This window comes from Lepisma saccharinum, chromosome 14 (genome assembly GCF_977018435.1).
Source record: "Lepisma saccharinum chromosome 14, izLepSacc3.1, whole genome shotgun sequence".
Taxonomy (NCBI): Eukaryota; Metazoa; Arthropoda; class Insecta; order Zygentoma; family Lepismatidae; genus Lepisma; species Lepisma saccharinum.
The window spans coordinates 65,749,377-65,761,877 of NC_139242.1; the positions used below are offsets into that span (position 1 = coordinate 65,749,377).

Genomic DNA, 12,501 nt, shown 5'->3' on the forward strand with positions numbered 1-12,501 from the left:
CGTCAGTACAGGCCATTTTGCACCCGTCACACTATACGGGGTCCAGCTTCTTATCATAACAAAAATAAAAGCGTGTCTGAAAATTAAAATTCCCTTACCTTGGTTAAAAGCTGAGGCTAAAAAGGGCGCTCAGCACAAATAAGGACAAAACACAGGACGACACAGAATTATAGTGGCCATGGGGCCAGTCTCCAGAGCATCGTTAGTTTGCAGTCCAGGGTGTACTACGTGGAACGAGCACCCCTTACACCCCCGATGGCATAATGGAAACGTCGTCTCATTGTAATCAAGTGGTCATGTGTTTGATATCCGGTGGAGGCACATAGTAGTTTCCAAACCTTCGTGGCGAAGTGGTTAGTACATTGCGCTACGAGACTAGGGGCCCCCGGTTCATCATATCATCAGTCATTCTCATCTTCGCGATTAGCCTAAAGCGGCAGAAAAGCGAAGTAAAATAAACGAAATCAAGCACATAGTGGTTCGGATCCCACTTTAAACTGTAGGTCCAGTCGCGATTATCCTATCTGTGCATAAAGTGGACTTAAAGCAAAAATACAATTAAACTCAATCATAAATAAATTAGTTGTCAACCATTGGATATAATGAAATTTCAAGAGAGTATCTCGGAAGCCGGTATAGCCTAATTGATGCCAGAGCCCGATACCAGGTCACCACCTGGCGGTTGAGAAAGTCTGGTGAGCTGTGTAGCTTCAATACCATTTGTCTTTAAGAGTGCAGGTTTGCATTTGCTAACTTTGGAAATATACATATATTCAGTGCTAATGGAGAAAAGCCCAAGTTATGCATTACACCGTACTATGAATAAACAGTGTGCGAGAAGGTAGGGCTGCACACATTCTCGATCTCGGTCACCAGCTGACTTTACTCGTTCATTCCGGGTTGTTCTGAGGTATCCATTGTTTAGAGCTTTGGTGAACCCCAGGGCCTCTTCATAGAGGGTCATTGTCAGAAAAAACTACCATCAGAAATCACTGACAGTGGCAGCCAGGCTCTATGGACTGAACCATAACGGATATTAGAGTTGTGTACGTTTCTCAAAAACAAAACATGCCACAGTTACTGTTACTTTGCTTCCGAAAGTAACACTTTACCGTTAAAATTACTTCGTCATGCAGTTAGGTCTGATTTTGATTGATTTAGTTTATTTTACTTCGCGTTTTGTGCCTCTTGGCTAATTTGCGAAGATGGGGATGAGTGACGAAATTGATGAATGGACATTCACAAACAACCAAGCCCGAGCGGGATTCGAACCCGGAACCCTTGGCGTCGCAGAGGTCTGATTTTGATTTGATTTGATTTATTTTACTTCGCTTTTTGTGCCACTTTTGGCTAATTTGCAAATATGGGGATGAGTGATGATATGATGAATGGACACTCACAAACACCCATGCCCAGGCCAGGCTTCGAACCCGGTACCCCTGGCGTCGTAGCGCGATGTTCTAACCACTCCGCCACGGGAGCCGGCGCAGTTAGGTCTGTTAACTGTTGACACAAGTATCACTCCCGTTCTCTATAGTTCGTTTTTAAGTCCACTTTATGCACATGAAGGCTAATCGGTACTGGACCTACACTTTAAAGTGGGATACCAACCACTTGTGCCTCCACCTGGTATCAAACCGGGTACCTCTTGATTACAAGGCGACGATGTTACCACTATGCTATCGGGGAGGCTCCACCCGAGCGTAACGTTACATGCACAAATAAAAAAAGACAACAAAGAATGCTTCGTCCAGGCCCAGTTCTGAATTTAACAAGGCAATGCAAGGAATCGAAGCAGCGCCACGATTACCTTTGTGATTTTGGTAGTGTTACTAAAGCAGGTACCTAAAAAGTAACTCATTACTTGCGTTACATTATTTCGTAACTCTGACAACCATACATGTGAATTATGTTTTCTAATGGACCATAAAATCATCTCTGACAGAGATGTGATTAGTTCTTCCAGCCAAACGCTCTAAATCTCATCACAATGTTAGCTTTTGCAGTTTGTGAACTGTTGGTCTCTCTTGACACGTTCTTTAGTAAAAAGAACATGATTTAACTAAGAGCAAATAATAAGTTCACATGAAAGACTCGAAAGCATTCGCGTGATGCCTCTCAGGATATGGGGTAATATCTCTCTGTTAGTTCGTCAAATAAAAATAAAAGTTAAGTTTGTACTAAAAAAAAGGAAGTCTATTTTACTTCTTTGCAAACTAAATACTTACATGCCTAACACATAATCCATGTCATTCAAAGAAATTAAACTTCTTATAATTCAACTTGATCACTTTATTTCAAAAACCGAGCCCGAACTTTTAAATTCAAGACAAAACACACTCGTAATTGCCATGGCAACAGCTCTTAACAAGATATGTATATACAGGTTAGTCACTATCCCGACATTATCAGTGATAGGTAAATTACAGAAATTAAGATTAAAGAACAATAAACATATTTACAAGATTAAAGATAATTAATAACAATAAATATTAGTGCAATGGGAAAGGACGTATCACTTTTATTTATTATACTACTTATGACTGCATACATAATACACATATTTACGCCTACCTTGGATCTGAAGCTGGCGCTTGATCAATAACTGCCCGAGGTACCATGGTGAACTCTTATCCACACGAATTATATTTCATTATTCTTCATTAACTGCAGAGTTATCCAACGAACGTGGTTCAATGTATGAACCTGTGTAAAGAACGAAGATTTAACCGAGCTTCGTAATAGGGCAGCTAGCAGTGTTTGCTCTGACAAGATTCCACGCTTGTAAAATGCTGCTTGGAATGACAAGGGAGGAAGTATGTAATTCGGCAGCTCATAGCATCTTCCCGTGCTGAATGGACGGCTCTAATTTGCATAGGCTTTTGTCGCTGCGAAGAGAGGGAAGGAGAGGGCGTTTTCTCGTTCAATTCATTCTACTTAACTTCAGAACTTACGCCAAAAACTTCTTTGTCTTTCTTCAGATTTCCCACCTTCCTTTCCCTTTCTCTCTCTCTCTCTTCTCGCTCTACGTTTCTCTCTCCCTCTCTCTCTCTCCTCATTCCCTCTTTTCTCATCTGTTCCTCATTTATTTATTTCTCTCTCTCCTCGGTTTTTCGCTTCTCTCTCCCTGTCTTTCTCTCTTCCTCTCTTTCCCTATCGTCTCTGTTCTCAGTTTGTCTCCCCTATCCATTCTCTCTTTTTCACTTCTCTGTTCTCCGTTTCTGTTTCTTTATCATCTCTCTCCTCTGTTGTCCGTACTTCTCTTTTCTCTACTTTCTCTCTTCTCTGTTTTATATTTTCTATTTTCTTCCTTTTCCTCTCTGTTCTTCTTTATCTCTCTTCTATGTTATCAATTTCTCTCTTTTTTCGTATCTCCTCTGTTCTGTCCCCCCCTCTCTTGTACAATTTCTGTTAAACACCATCCTGGTCCTATCTGATTTCGATGTCGCCTTGTAATCGAGGGATCGAGGTTCTATCCTCGGATGAGATACGACGAGGATCCCACTTTAAACAGTAGCTTCAGTCCGAAATAACCTATCTAAGCATCAGGGGCGTAGGAACGTTTTTGATTTGGAGATACACCAAGTTCAACGTCCACACACACACACACACACACACAGATACATATAATTGTGTGTGTTTCATTATGGCTAGTGTGTGTGTGTGAGAGAGAGACATTCCACTTTAGAAGGAGCCACATGACTCTCAGTTTTCTGCCGCCTTTATTCTCTATCATTCTCTCTCTCTCTATGTGTGTGTGTGTGTCGTGTCCACAATGGTGACGCTAAAGGAGGAAAGGTTCGCCATATATCTGCAGAAAAGCGGCAGGAACCCAGTTTTTAGGGAAAACAAATTGACTTGTATAATAGCAGCATTGTTTTTAAAGCTTCAGCGTTTTGTGTATCCCCATCTGCCACCCTGCCTACCCCCTTTTTAAAGAGAATTCTGGCGTCGTTTCTAACTTACATTATCGTTCTTTTCCCCTCTCAGTCTCCGAGTATCTTCCTTCCTCGACAACCCTATCTCTCTCTCCATTCATTCTACGGTACTTCTCTTCCTCTGTCTCTTTCTATCTTTTCCTTTGTCTCTCCCCTCTCTATTGCCATCTCTCCCCCTTTAAAGTCCAACGAGCGAAGCGGCATTATAAGTTATCCCTTTGAAGGAAGTCGGACCAAGCATTCAGACAGTATCCTTACATCCCACAAAAGGAACTTCTAATCCGTTCCCCATTAGGAAATGGGTTTCTCCTTACGATGCTCATGCTCTGCGGAATGTCTTACAAGATTCCATTTGCTTGGCTGCTTCTTGATAATTATCACGGAGGAAATTGCATGGGTTTTACCATGTCTGTTCAGGTATCAATAGCTTTCTGAGCTCATCGGCACTTATTTAATCTTTAATTTCATGGTTCGTCACTTCTTAAGATTACGAATAGCAGCTAGATCAGTGTTATTCAAACTTTAAGAAGCGCCTCCCTGGGGAAGAACCGAAGTTTCGCATGAGAGGCGCGGAAACTTTGGAAAAAATATTTATTTTTTCTGAAAATTCAAAATGTGTTCACAAAAAATATATCAATCTATTCATCATTCGTCGCCACAAAAGGTTACATTAATTTTCTTCATCTGCATTATTGCAACTCACATTGGTTGTCCATCGGTAATGTCATTTCAGTGCTTTTGAACTAAGACTGGAACCGCACTCACACCTTGTACAAGGTGGCGCAAAAGTCATCACCTGATTATCTTAGCCTATATGGGTTTTAAATTAATCAAAGTAGGTTTTTTTTGTGTTAAACTTTTATTGATGCTTGTAAGTTTTATGTCCTCAATTTTTAAATATAACGTCCAATAAATGACCACCATTGGAATTGATGCAAGTTTGGGCTCTTTTTATTGAATTTTTCATGGTGTTGGAAATCTGCGGGGAAATGTTTTCAATTTCTAACTAAGTAACTCTCTAGCCTTCTTAAACCCGAAGGTTCATGGTTGCAGCAACACAGGCCTTCCATTTGTCTCTATCCTGAGCAAGATCTATATACTCTTTTCCATCCTTACCGATTTCCTTGAGGTCCATCTCAACGTTGTCCCTCCATCTTCGTCTTGGCCTTCCTACAGGTCTCTTACCATCAGGTTTCCCAACAAGAATCCTGTAAACTCCTCTTTCCTCTCCCATTCGTGCCACATGGCCTGCCCACCTAAGTCATGCTGAATATTGTCCTTTAGTTGCTGTAACGTCTCTGGTTTATTTACATAAACCAATGACTTCAAATATCCCCAAAGGAAATAATCTGGAGCGGTCAAATCGGGGAACAATAGAAGAAAATCACGCCAATGCTGGAACTGAGAGGAAAGATAATGGTTTATTGTTAAAAGTTCACATTAAAATTGAATTTTTACAAACATTTCTAGCGACGCCCATGGGCCTATCCCCCATTTTGAAGGCCGTAACGCCGCTTCCCACTGCGATATTCCTCAACAGTGGGTGTCAGAAGTGGCGCAATTCGATATTGATATGGAAGGAAGTCTTTTCAAAGTTTCACACAGTTTACACTCCTTCAGATATTGTCATACTGGGACTGCAAATACTCTTGCTGGCACTTTCTTTAATTGCACCCCTCCACAAACAATTACTGTCGCCTCTCACCCTCCAATCCTCTTATGTTGATTCAAGGCCTTCGGAAGTTGAAGTATTTGTTATCTTTCTTCTCTGAAGTAAAGGAAAAATCGCGACTCCACTCTTAATTATCTGCTACTTCCCGCAGAGCACGTTTAATTAAAAACCTGGAGGGTGTCGAGTTGATGAAGAATCTTGCCAGTTGCTGCCTCAAATAAGGACTTTCTCTCTCTCTCTCTCTTTCTCTTGTTTGCCTTTTGCGGCACGAGGAAATAACTTCCAAGGAGAGGTTTAACACCTTAAAGGAGAGAAAACTTAATATTTTAAAACGTTCAAGGGATTTGTGCGGTTCTGTTAAACAAGGTTTGCATCGCACGTTTATTATTGTAAGAAGCAGGGTGGAATTTAACAAGATGTAGAAATGATGTGAGAGGACACCCCATTCACCTTTTAATGTTTTTTTAAGTGCCATTGCCCTACCTAATAAAATTCTTCAAATTCTTCCATATCAGTCAACGTAGTTGTTATATTTAAATTCCGGGACCTTATATCGTGAGTTCTACAGCCCAAACAACATATTCATGGTCAAAACAACGCCAGAACTAACACACTTCTTAGAAAGTCACGTGTCTTTGTTTACATTCACTTCGTTCTTACAGTGGTGGTGTATACTGTTATGAACCTGAGCAAAATAGAAAATCTTATCATTAAAGGTATATATTGTAGTTTTTCTGATAAAAGTATATATATTCGATCCTAATTAGTATCAATGACTCACGTTTTTAGGGCCTTACACGGAAGATGTATTTCTGCAGGCATAGTAAATTCAAGACTGGACCTACAGTTTAAAGTAGGATGCGCGCCACTATGTGCCTCCACCAGGTATCGAACCCGGGATCACTTAATTACAAGGAGACGACGTTTCCATTTCGTCATCCATATTTTAAAATTTGTCAACAAGCCTGCACATAATCGAATTATTATTATTGCTCTTTATGATTATCCCAGAATTTAATTTTCAATATATAATTTCAAGGGTACATGCTAATTCAAGTATAAAATTTTAAATGCTGGAAAGGTACATACGAGGAAAATTCTTGGGATCCGGGCATTGACTTTTAAATAACGAAATTACTGGACCACAGTTTCACGAAGTTTGAGGACCACTGCTCTAGTGTTAGGTCTTCGCTATCCAGGCTAAGATGTCGGAGTCAAATTCTCGGTGGGCTAACTTATACCAGCTAAAAGGTATTTACGTAAAACTTTTCTACGGTATATTTTTACCAGTGACATATTTTACAGTTAGATCCAAAGATAAATCATTGTATATTGTTCCATCACACACAAAAGTACTTTTAGGCACAGATCTTTCATGTCAAGTAAAATGCAATAATTCTATTGTTGTCTCTTCCAAAGCCATTTTTGAGTGGAATAATATCACAGACTTACTAATTACTATTCATATAAACAGTACAAAATACGTTATAAAAGCTACGGGTAAACGTATAAATATAAACATAACACTATTTCTATGTAAAGAGTTTGAGTACTTATTTTTCTTCTTAAAATGAGAAAATGAACCACATCAAGAAATACGATAAGATACGTATATTTTCATGAGCCGCCACAACCTTGTTTAAATCCAATGATTTTGCAAGCTCTTTTTCAAAGGGAGAATAGGTAGAAAACTCAACCTCTCGTTACCAATTCGATTACGAAGATAACATCTGATTTGCTGCAAAGAGCCGTTGATGGGGGTATGCACATTTCAATAACACAAAGCTTGTAAGGTTTGTAAAATGCAGTTTTTAATGTTTCAACCATTGCAAGGAGGTGCTGAAGGGTCTTTATCTTTAGTTCATTTCTACCTCATAGTGTGCCATAACTGTAAATTGTCCAAATCACAACAACAGGGAGCGGCAGAAGATTGTAGCTTTTCGTGCTTCCGAAAAGTGGCTCTAACTTAATAAAATAAGCAAGAAATGAACACCACCACCCTTGAATAGAAAATGTGTTAATGATATTATTTACTCTGCTGTCATGATGAAATATCTTACGTTTGCTTGTTCAAGGACTGAAATTCAGAACTTAGGGCTAAAAATGGGGAGGGAACGAGAAATACCGTCAACATAAGAGGTGCCACTCTCAAGGAACAAACATATTTTCACTATAAAATTCACCTCCATTAGGAGACAAATATATTGACATAAGAGCAATTAATAAAGTTGCAACCCTTGCACCGAGCATTTTGACTAGTGAATATAACTGCTGAAGATTATAATTTTATTTCAGAATATATTATGCATAAATACTGATCCGAATTGGATCAAAGATTGATCCTCCTGTACGGGTACCACTATGACGGTACTGCAGAAATTGCTTTCTAACCTCACAAATGATAATTAATTAAGATGTAGGACTAAGACTGCGAGCAATAAAATTGTATTGCAATGACTAGTTGATTGGATTTGTATTAAGGTCCACAATATGCACAGAGACCTACAGTTTCTAGTGAAATCTCAACCAGATCACTTAATGAAATGTTATACCTCGACCGGGGATGGAAGCCAGGACCCCTTCATATCAGGTTTACAGCTAGACTATTGGGGCTCGGAGCCCAATTTTTATGTTAGCATTTAAGAATCAGGTAGTTTGTGTACTCTTTGATTCTTTATCATCGTATTTGTCCCTCTCGAATATTTGCAGCGATAGGAATAGATATAACGATGAAACCAATGAGGGAGCATCGCTAACACTCGTGCAATTGTCGGTACCCCAATAAGGAACTAACAAATAGAAAAGAAACATAACGCTTCTTTAGATTTTGAACGTCGCCCTACACATGTAAAATTCATTTGTCACACCTGCTAGACCTATTCAGGAACTGTATATGCCATGAACCAAAGAACAATGTCACAGTCACTCAATACATTGACCAACCAGACAGGCACCAGATTTCGTAGTAAGTTTGGTGACTCGACTGGCCAATTACTTAGTATCAAATAAATGATGAGTGGCCACTGTTATCCAGGCATATCTGCAGCTGTTCTCCCCTTATTTAATTTTACAACACATCATAAATAAGGTAACCTTGCGAGCTAACCGAACTAGAAAATGTATTTGAACATTGAAATTTCCTCAATGGAAGTCTTATAATGGAAAATATAAACTTCTACTTTTTAAGTTTTCGTTCGAAATGCATCTACCGTATTACAAAAATCTAGGGGGCTACAGGGGGGCTGCATCCAACTACAAACGAAGCTGTAATGCTGAAACGTGGCAGTATACAATAGAAAACTTGCATTTCTTAATAAAGTTAGCAATTTCAAATCCCTTTAAGTGAAAAACTGTAAACCATGTTAATAATTATGAACCCATGCAAAACGGAAGACAAGTTGTTGTAAACATCCGTCAAATCGGTCAAATTTCGCTTAATTTTGCGCCGGGACTTGTTGGATGAGTAATGTTTTGTTTTTCAATTTGTGGGGTTATAAGCCTTAATAATTTGCAGTAGATGTCCATATTTGAAGAAAAGACTGAGAGGAAGCATGAAGAGTGCAGCCGCTTGTTTTGCATCAGTCTTATCTGTCAACTTTACCTTAGCTATCATGCAAGACTGGCGACAATACATTACGTGTGGACTAGGCTTAAAGTGAACGTATCAAGATATCAATATTTCTGTGCTCGATTTCAAGTTTTCACTTTGTAACCGGGACACGAATCACACGATCCGACTTTACGTCATTAGATCGTATGCATTTTTTTGTAAACACGCACACTTCTCAAACTTATGATTCTAATAACCTTGCATGTCTCCAACTCGGGCTACAGATGATCTTGGTTTACAGTTGCAGGCATGTTGGCACGCTTGTCACGATTCCCAAAATAACGAACGACAGACTCCCCTACAGAAATGGCTAAACAGTAAAAGTTGGGGAGAGTTTCCCTCGCGAAAACGTGCCCGACCATTTTGTCTGAAATGCAGGAAGCTTTCGACTTAGACCTCAGTCCGCTTAACAGGCTGGAAACGCCTCTCAATCAACTAGTTGTTGCTGCACGTCAAGTTGAATTATCGTTAAATTAGGCGGACAAAGGGTTGTTTAAATGCCTCCGTGCTGTTCGTTTCAAGTTACGAGAACGAAAGGCACTTCCGGACAGACACTCCGTCAACAAGAAACTCCAGCTGAACTCAATGACGATCCCGAGTTCGAGTCCTGGCGTAGTCATAAGTGCTCCTTTGTGAGTGACCCTTCATTAATATCATTTAATCATCATTCATCGTCGCGATGAGCGTAAAAACAGAGAAAAGTGACGTAAGATGAGATAAATACAACCATAAAATATAAACACACAATGGCTTATTTACTTGTGGAAAGTTGTTGATAATTTTTATGAATGTGGTTCCCGACCCTCACTCTTACGTTGCAGTTGTACCCAAAAGGTACACGCAGGTATTTTGTAGGAGGAGGAAGCATTCAACTACGGAAAAACCGTTCAAATGCAATTATGAGCACGAAAATGGAACAAAGCAATACAGAAATAATTGTAATATAATTAAGCCTTGCTTCCATATTAAAAACACTAAGTTGCTGACCAAGGCAGTTTATTAAGATAAAAAACACTTAACGGGTAACGTTTCAACCCTGTATCAGGGTCTTCCTCAGACGAAGAAATAAACTAAAATGATGAAATATACTACACACAGACAGATTACATACACATAGCAGGGTTACTAGCCACACAACAATACAGTGTTGAAACGTTACCCGTTAAGTGTTTTTTATTTTACTGCTTTGGTCAGCAACTTAGTGTTTTTTTACAGAAAAAATATGTCTAAGAGAGTTTCTCGCCGCCATAGCGTCATAACCACCACTCAACTACCCCAGGACATTCATAAGAAGGCACATTGCAAAGTGGTTTGAATCCCACTTTAAACTGTAGGTCCAATCCCGATTAACCAATCTGTGCATAATATGGAATTAAAACAACAATTCAACAACAACGAAAAGTATTCCTAAGAGTGATTAATAATTTAAAAAATGGGATTATCACGTCACCAAGAGGTGAAAACAGTTTGTGGTTTTGTTCGATGATATTTCTGCGCTAACCAAGCGTTCGACCTGCCGCAAGTACAGAACTGAACATCAGCGAAGAAAAAGTTCTTAGTCTAAGGTTTATGTACTCTAAAATGTTAATAGTATAGCAGCTCGTTGAAACTTATTTTCTAAGTCTTCTCCTATATTTTCTTTCTAGTGGGATATGGTATGCGACAAAGACTTCCATCCAACGCTCGCACTTGTTCTGTTCGCTGTCGGAGGTCTAATAGGAAACTATCTGTTTGGGTATCTGCAAGATAGGTAAGATATTATACTTTTTCGTCTTACATCAGGTAGTGACAAATTGTTCCCATAGTTACAACTAGAGCTTATTCGAAATATGCAAATTTCGGATTGTTTTGGGATATCTGAAAGTCTTACCCTTATGATTCTGGAGATTCTTTCACTTTTATCTACAGGGCATTGAAAATTTCCTGTAGCTTGTTTGTAATATTTAAGTAATCTCAATGAAATTTTCTGTACATGTACATTATGGAATAGAATTGCACATGTCCTTACGAATTTCACAATATCATAGCCGATAGGTTTCTAGTCCCATATTTTCTGCATGGCGAACGCTAGCTGACAATGTTGCAAGGGTATGTTTTGCCCATCGTATCTCGCTAGGAAACATTGGTGAGCTTGTTTTCGTGCAAGACGACGCGCCTCCACACTTTGCACTTACCGTAAGAGCCTGGTTGGACCACAATTTTCTGGGGCGTTTGCTGGGACGACGACGAGGATCTCACGAACGGCCTGCCAGAAGTCCAGACCTCACGCCGTGTGAGTTTTTCCTGTGGGGCTGGGCAAAGGAGAAGTGTACAAGACAAGAACCCCGCACTGTGGAACGATGGGAGTCACGGGTTTCAGATGTTCCGAAGGAAGACCGTGGATTCTACCTCGTTCGTTGGAGGAAGCTGGTGGATACCGCCGGTACCCTACATTGAATTCTGATTTGGCACATACATGATATAAGTAATCCTATAATATATATGTAGAGAAAATTCCATTGAGATTGCTTAAATATTACAAAAACTACAGCAAATGTTCAATTCCTAGTTACTTCTCACCCACCATGTATATATGGAGAGACAGCGAAGTCTCAAACATACCAGAATGAAAAATGTAACAAAGATTTATAACTTTCGTGCACGTGGAGGTTTATTATTATATAATTTAGATTCTTGATTCTTTTCGCGACAAGAATTCCAATATAACAGTGAAATTCAAAATCTCCCACCTGCCTTCGATTCTCCTGCAAGCCAATATAAATATATCATATCAGACCGGATAACAGGGGAAAGGCATTTGCAATTCTAATGCAAGAATTCGGAGTGGAAGCATTCAAAATGCCCATAAAGCGTACGGAGGCGATTTTCTGCTGAATTCTTCTACATTCAGGCGATGCAAACGCATCATCTCAAGTCTGGAAGAAAGCGATTCTGGAATGCATCCTTCGCATCAGATGCTGGATAAGCTTAGTAAGAACGCACATATCATTGATATACTGGCTGTTTCGGCCACACGGCTGTGAAGTGTACGAAACAGCCTCTGCAAGGATCAATCTCTTCTGTACATTGATGGTGCGATAGTATAGTCGAGTACGCTCTCAGCTCTAAAAAACAGATGCATTGTTATTTGGTGAGCGACAGTGGGCTCTAGCCGTAGTGAAATTGTCCCAGCCCATTCTGCTCTTCACATAAATAACCTAATAGAGGAGAATTATCATTATCGTTCAAAGCGAAGAAACGTTTCCGTCACAGACAAGAATAAAGAGAGAGACGGAGAAATA

At 39.6% G+C, this 12,501-nt stretch overlaps 1 protein-coding gene across 1 annotated transcript in view; it reads left to right on the forward strand.

The window, feature by feature from the left end:
- Positions 1 to 12,501, forward strand: part of LOC145998589 (beta-alanine transporter-like) — a 200,077-nt gene that overhangs the window by 99,253 nt on the left and 88,323 nt on the right. Inside the window, exon 3 of the mRNA XM_083135031.1 lies at positions 10,867 to 10,970. Coding sequence (XP_082991157.1) covers positions 10,867 to 10,970 — 104 coding nt within the window. The remainder of the gene's footprint in view (positions 1 to 10,866; positions 10,971 to 12,501) is intronic.